The 6,633-nt window shown below is 42.5% G+C and overlaps 1 protein-coding gene across 1 annotated transcript in view; it reads left to right on the top strand.

The window, feature by feature from the left end:
• Nucleotides 1-6,633, top strand: part of PMS2 (PMS1 homolog 2, mismatch repair system component) — a 20,916-nt gene that overhangs the window by 210 nt on the left and 14,073 nt on the right. The window contains exons 2-5 of the mRNA XM_015426211.1: nucleotides 2,811-2,950; nucleotides 3,968-4,054; nucleotides 4,937-5,039; nucleotides 5,591-5,774. Of these exons, the coding sequence (XP_015281697.1) occupies nucleotides 2,811-2,950; nucleotides 3,968-4,054; nucleotides 4,937-5,039; nucleotides 5,591-5,774 (514 nt within the window). The remainder of the gene's footprint in view (nucleotides 1-2,810; nucleotides 2,951-3,967; nucleotides 4,055-4,936; nucleotides 5,040-5,590; nucleotides 5,775-6,633) is intronic.

The raw sequence follows: 6,633 nt of genomic DNA, 5'->3' as shown, positions 1-6,633 counted from the left end.
GGGGGGGGGGGGGATTGTTTTCAGGTGAACATTGAAAAAGAGGGAGAAAACACCCTCAAGCGAATAAGAGGTTAACCATACAAAGATAACCTTGTATGAATATTTGATATATAAGTCGATGATGGCAGGCAGCAATCATGTATTTTATAGTTATTCATATGTTTATAGTCTCCACTTTTGTACCCAGTTTGCAACAGCGTTATTCTCCCGTTTTCTGTTTTATTCTCAAAACAATCCTGTGAGGAAGGAGAGGGTGAGAGAAAGTGACAGCCCCAGGGTCGCCCACTGAATTTCCAGGGCAGAGTGGGGATTCCAACCTGACTCTCAGATATCCCGGTGTGACATTCTCACCTGGGTACTGCATTGTTTCTGCTAATCACACTGTTTGCATGGATATTTGTGATTCAGAAGTAGACAGGGATGCCAGCCTCCAGGCAGGACCTGGGGATGCCCTAGAATTACAGCTCATTTCCAGACGACAGAGATCAGTTCCTCTGGGGACAATGGAGGGTTGACTCTGTGATATTGCACCCCACTGAGGTCCCTGTCCTCCCCAGGCTCTGTATCCAAATCTCCAGGAGTTTCCCAACCTGGATCTGGCAACCCTACCCCCCCACCCCCTGCCAGTGACCAGGCCGGACCTGACAACCCTAGAGATAGATCATATCACAGCAATACACAGTTATGTAAGGTCAGGGAATCTCAGTTGGTCAGTCTGTATTAACTTGCCTCTGTTTTCAAACCTATTGTAATGATTTCGAGTTATGTGTGTGTGTTTCTTTAAATGGTTGGTAAGTGTCAGAAGAACGAGGGTGAAAGAGGGAGGTGAGTGAGGTGATTGGGTGGTGACTAAGAGTGTGTGGGCGGAACTAGGAGGAGTGTATGTGAAGAGAGAGAATGCAGTGAGTGTTCAGTTGGAAGTCTGCAGTCAGCAGCTGTCAGTTGTGGTCAAACTACACAGAGTCTGAGAAGTACTTGTCTTCTAACTAGAATCATAAAGAAGTGCTGTGAAAGGCATTGAGATTCTAAAGGAGGAAGAACATATACTTAAGGGGGCTTATTAGGAAAAATCTAATATAGCAAGAGTATTTTGAGGGGGAAAGCTGACAGGGACCTGAGTAAAAGGGAAAGATCTACTTAGCAACTTAACAAAACATCTTGTAACTAGAGATGTGAAGGCCTGTAAAAAAATTTGGGGGGAAAATGGTTTTTTCCGGAAGCCTTTTTTGTGGGGTTTTTTCTGAAAAATTGAAAAAAGAAAAGAAATGATTATGGAACATTTTATTTTAACATGATGAATAAAATATTTTAAGACAAGGTGTTCAAATATTTTCCAGATCATTTCTAAAAAATATGTATGGTATCAGATTGATCTAATTTCTGTGCACTGAGGCCAAGCAAGTCCTAGGTTACAAACTGAACTTTCCAATGCAAGAACAAGATGCATTTCTTCTTTTAGGAGGTGCTATTGTCACAAGAAAAGAAAAAGGTTTCAGTTTTGTTTTTGCATATTTTTAATATGCTAGTTGTGATAATTTCATGCCAAGTAAAAATGTCCATAGTCATATTTTATGTTCCTAAAGTAACAGTATGACTTTCAATCTGTAAAAGAAAAAAAGAAGTGCTAATGTAGCATTTTTTTCAATTTTCCCAAAAATTTCCGTTTCCCCCCAAAAAAAACTGGAAAAAAGGGGTTTTTTTCCGAGCTTCAAAATTGCCGGAAATTTTACATCTCTACTTGTAACCAATACGCTTCCTTTACCAATAAAGTTTCATTTTGTTTATTGTCAACCCAGAATCTTGTCCTCAGAACCACATAGTCCAATGAAAGAGCCTTAGAGCTTGGGCACAATACTGTGGGAAAGGTTAAGTAAAGACTGGAATTAAATGCCTGGTGGCAGCGATAGATACTTTGAGTGAAAGAAACAACAAGAAATTCAAAATTACATCACACCTAACCACACAAAATAAGAGAGATGCCAGCCCCATACCACAGAAACGTCTTCAGACAACGCTGGTTCTTTGGCTTGGAAACGGAGATGAGCACCACAACCCCTTTACCATTACACCTATCCTATGGTATAGTGGGTCAAGTGCTGGACTAGGGTCTGGGAGACCAGGTTTGAATCTCCACTCTGCTGGGTGACCTTAGCACAGTCACACTCTCAGCCTGACCTACCTCACGGGGTTGTTACAAGCATTAAATGGAGAAGAGAATAAGTTGCTTTAGATCCCCACTGAGGAAAAGCTCAGGGTATAAATGAAATTAAATAAATGAAGCATGTCCACTCAGAAGTAAGTCCCATTTTGTTCAATGGGACCTCTTAGCAAGTATTCATAGGATTGCAGGCTTAGAGTGCCTTCCTAAGCCGAGCTGCAATTTTGGGTACTTGTTATGTTTGACCTGATTGAAGAGTTACCATATCACATGCCCTGTGATTCTCCTTTTGTGAGAACTGTGCATTGTTTGATAAAGATCCCAACTAGAGCCTCAGGCCCATTTCTGGCTGCCACCTTGCATGAATCTTCATGAATCCTATTAAATTGTGTTTGCTGCTTTGGTTAAATGATGATGCTAACTCACATGTTCTGCTGGGTTAGATGGCACCACTCCATTCAGTGTTTTCCTCTGGCTCAAAGAGCCATGTGTTGCTGCAAGGGACCCTTCTGCTAATGGGAGGGTTTCTTATACTGGAGGAATGTGTCACAGATGGAGTGGAGTGATAGGATCCAGTTCATTGTTTCAGCCAAGTTTGTATGAAATTGCTGAAAGTTGGAAGACCTCACTCTTTGTGTGTTTACATTTAAAGTGTGCAGTCTGCTAAAGCGATCAAGCCCATAGACCGTAAATCGGTTCACCAGATCTGCTCTGGGCAGGTGGTGCTGAGTTTGTCTACTGCAGTGAAAGAGCTGGTGGAAAACAGCATAGATGCTGGTGCTACCAGTGTTGGTAAGATTGCTTTGTTGTTGTTGTTTTCTGACTGCCTCTGAGAAGCTGTCTTGGTGGTTTTATCCAAGCATTGCTTTTTCGGTTTTCCAGGGAGGCAGGAGGGAGGGCTTCAGAAAAGCTGGTTTCCGAAAGGATAAGCCAACGTACACTTTGAAAGTTGACCATATCTGTACTCCTCAACTTAAGCTATTTGCAAAGATAGTAAGAACATAAGAAGAGCCTTGCTGGATCAGACTAGTGGCCCATCTAGTCCAGCATCTTGTCTCACACAGTAGCCAACCAGTTCCTCTGGAGGGCCAACAACAGGGCATAGAGGCCAAGCAGTTCCCTCTAAGCTGAGTGAGTGTGAGCTAGCTCAGAGTTTTTTAGCCTCCGGCTCACACATTTTTGTCTTAGCTCAGAGCAAACCAATTTATGCAGTAGCCAAATCGCTTGTTCACAATGCCAGTAGCTCACAAAGTAGAATTTTTGCTCACAAGACTCCACAGCTTAGAGGAAGCATTGAGGCAAGGCTCTGATGCTGCCCTGGGTTTCAGAGGTTTAGTGTCTCACTCTCACCATGACTAGTAGCCACTGATAGACCGATCCTCCATGAATCTATCTAATCCCTTTTTAAAGGTATTTATTCTTGTGGCCATCACTATATCCTTTGGTATATATCACTATATCCTTTGGCAGTGAATTCCCCATTTTAATTTGTGTAAAGAAGTGCTTCCTTTTGTCCGTTCTGAATCTGCTGCCCAGCAGCTTCATAGTGTGCCCCTGAGTTCTAGCATTTTGGGAGAGAGAGAAAAATTTCCCTTTGTCAACTCTCTCCACCGCATTCATAATTTTATAAACCTTTATCATGTCCCGTCCCCTCCCTTAGTAGTCTCTTATCTAAACTGAAAAAGTCCCAGACCCCTCTTCAGCCTTTCCTCGTAGGGAAGGTGATCCAACCCCTTAATCATACTGCACTGTTTTTGTCATTTTCTTTCACAAGAAATCTCTTTGCTGTTATTCTTCTATACTCTACAGAAGTGAAGCTTAAAGAATATGGGACAGAGCTTATTGAAGTGTCTGATAATGGCTGTGGCGTAGAAGAAGAAAACTTTGCAGGCTTGAGTAGGTTGGACTGGTTTTCTGCATACAAATCTGTCGGAGTTTGAATTGTGCAGTGTGACGATTAATGTCTTTTACCACTGATAGTTGTTGGCTTGCTGCTGTCTCCTTATTGTTATCTTGGTATAGTAAAGGTAAAGGTTCCCTTGCTCGAAAGCCGGTCGAATCCGACTCTAGGGTTGCGGTGCTCATCTCTGTTCCAGCGCTGTCCGAAGACGTTTCCGTGGTCATGTGGCCGGCATGACTAAACACCAAGGCGCACGGAACGCTGTTACCTTCCCACCGAAGTGGTACCTATTTATCTCCTTGCAATTTCTTGCTTTTGAACTGCTAGGTTGGCAGGAGCTGGAACTAGAGATGGGAGCTCACTCCATCATGCGGCACCCGGGTTTCGAATTGCTGAACTACTGACCTTCCACAGCCTGCAGTTCAGCGTCTTAACCACTTGAGCCACCGCAGTTCCTTATCTTGGTACAGTTAGTTTTAAACTGTTACCCGCAAACTTTGTTGGATGCTGGTTTTTAGTAAAAAGGGGAAGGCACTTTAGAAATCTTCTATGTAAATAAAATTCCTCTCAAGAGCTTTCAACTTTATTCCTTGTTTTTATGAAGTTTAGGGCTGGGCTGTTGAAAGGGAGCTGTGCTTGGCCGCGGCTGCATATTCAGTAACTCCATAGTACTAATTTGCATGTTAGGAAATGCATGTACAGCAACCTAAATCCTAGATAATCTTAAAGCAGCTTTTAAAGAGAAACAGAAGAATAATAAATTAATGAATTGTAGCTGATTTTTTCCTCATTTAGGTACTTTTACATAAAATATTTTCTGCTGCTATAAGTAGCAGTGCTCTCATTTAATTTTCCAATTTTAAATATTATTTTTCCAGCTCTAAAGCATTATACTTCCAAGATACAAGACTTCTCTGATCTTATACATGTTGAAACGTTTGGCTTTCGAGGTGAAGCACTCAGCTCTCTGTGTGCATTAAGGTAAGGGTTATTTCTCCCCCTTTGGCAGGGCTGCTTTATGTTATAATAACTTTTACTAAAGGGGAATGCTTTGTGTGGAACAGTTCTCAGGTGAAGATGAGCACTCTGTGGACAGCTCTGCAAATACAGTGGAGAGCTTTTGTTGCTTATTTTATTTACATAATTTATAGCCTCCTTTTCTGTGGAATGGAGACCCAAATCTGGTTATACCTTTCTCCTCTCCTCCATTTTATCCTCATAACAACCCTGTGAGGTAGAGAGAGGCTGAGAGAGTGCAACTGGCCCACAGTCATCTAGCAAGCTTCCATGGCAGAGTGGGGATTTGAACCCGAGTCTCTCAGGTCCCATCTGATGCTTCAACCACTACACCACGCCTCAGTGGAGGAAGAAGGGTGGTAGTGAACCTTATATTTTTAATGTTTGCCTAAGTTTTTAGCTTGTTGAGTGCAGAAGGTCTTGGATATTAGTTTTACAGGAGGAGGAGGAAACAGGTAGAAATAACTGGTTGCTTTTATTTGCTAATTCATAAATGTTTATTTTATTCTTCCCAGTGATGTTTCTATTTTGACTTGCCACACGTCTGCAAAAGTTGGAACACGTCTCGTGTTTGATCACAATGGGAAAATCACTTCAAGAACCCCTTACCCTCGACAGCAGGGAACGACTGTCACTGTGCAGCAGTTGTTTTATAACCTGCCAGTACGGCATAAGGAATTTCAGCGCAACATAAAAAAGGTATGGGCTAGCAACAAAATCATAACGAGAGGGGTCCATGGACCTGTGGTGGTGGAAAGTTCCTCCAAGGTGCAGCAAGAGATGAAGCAAGGTTGCTTGCTATTGCCTCCTTCTGCATAGCAACTCTGGACTTCCTTGGTGGTCTCCCATCTTGGTGGGCTAACAACCGCGGAGCCTGTATAAGAGGTCGAATCCAATTTGCTATGAACAGGTTCCATCAGTGCTTTGGACTGGGTCGCACAGGTGGGACAATGAGGAGGTGCATCACTTCAGACTCCAGATGTAGCATCACACGTCAAAGGTGAAGGATTCTGGATGTTAAAAACGTCATGCAAATGGAAAACCAGTATACAAAGCAAAGAGAAGGGGGCAAAACCTTTTGCCTTTCTGTGGGCATTTTCTAGCTGCATGAAGGTTTTTGGGGTTTTTTGCCGTGAAGAAATATTTAAAATTAGAATCTGTTACCTACAACCTGAAGTGGTGTGGTCCATTTGGCCCTTTCATGACTTTGTCACCTTGTTCTGCTTGAGTTCCAGTGGCACATTTAAGAACAAAAAACTTTAATTCTGGGCATAAGCTTCTTTGAAGTGTACGTGCACACAAAAGCTTATACCCAGAATAAAACTTTGTTGGTCTTAAAGGTTCCACTGGACTTGAACTTTGTTCTGTTGCTTCAGACCAACATGGCTACCCACTTGAATCTAACCCCATTCTGCTGCATATGTGGAACCAGGACTTACGGGTGACTCAGGTATTCCTTTGACTTTCCAGTGGAACATAATTTTAGGGTACAGCTTTCATTCCTTTGTGTTCTGGCTGTGAAGGCATGATCCAGCATTTTTGGGACACATGATTTTCA

Source organism: Gekko japonicus, unplaced genomic scaffold (genome assembly GCF_001447785.1).
Source record: "Gekko japonicus isolate JY-2015 unplaced genomic scaffold, Gekko_japonicus_V1.1 scaffold384, whole genome shotgun sequence".
NCBI lineage: Eukaryota > Metazoa > Chordata > Lepidosauria > Squamata > Gekkonidae > Gekko > Gekko japonicus.
Note: the sequence above shows the minus strand (reverse complement) of the source record. Positions and strands in the feature narration are given on the sequence as shown.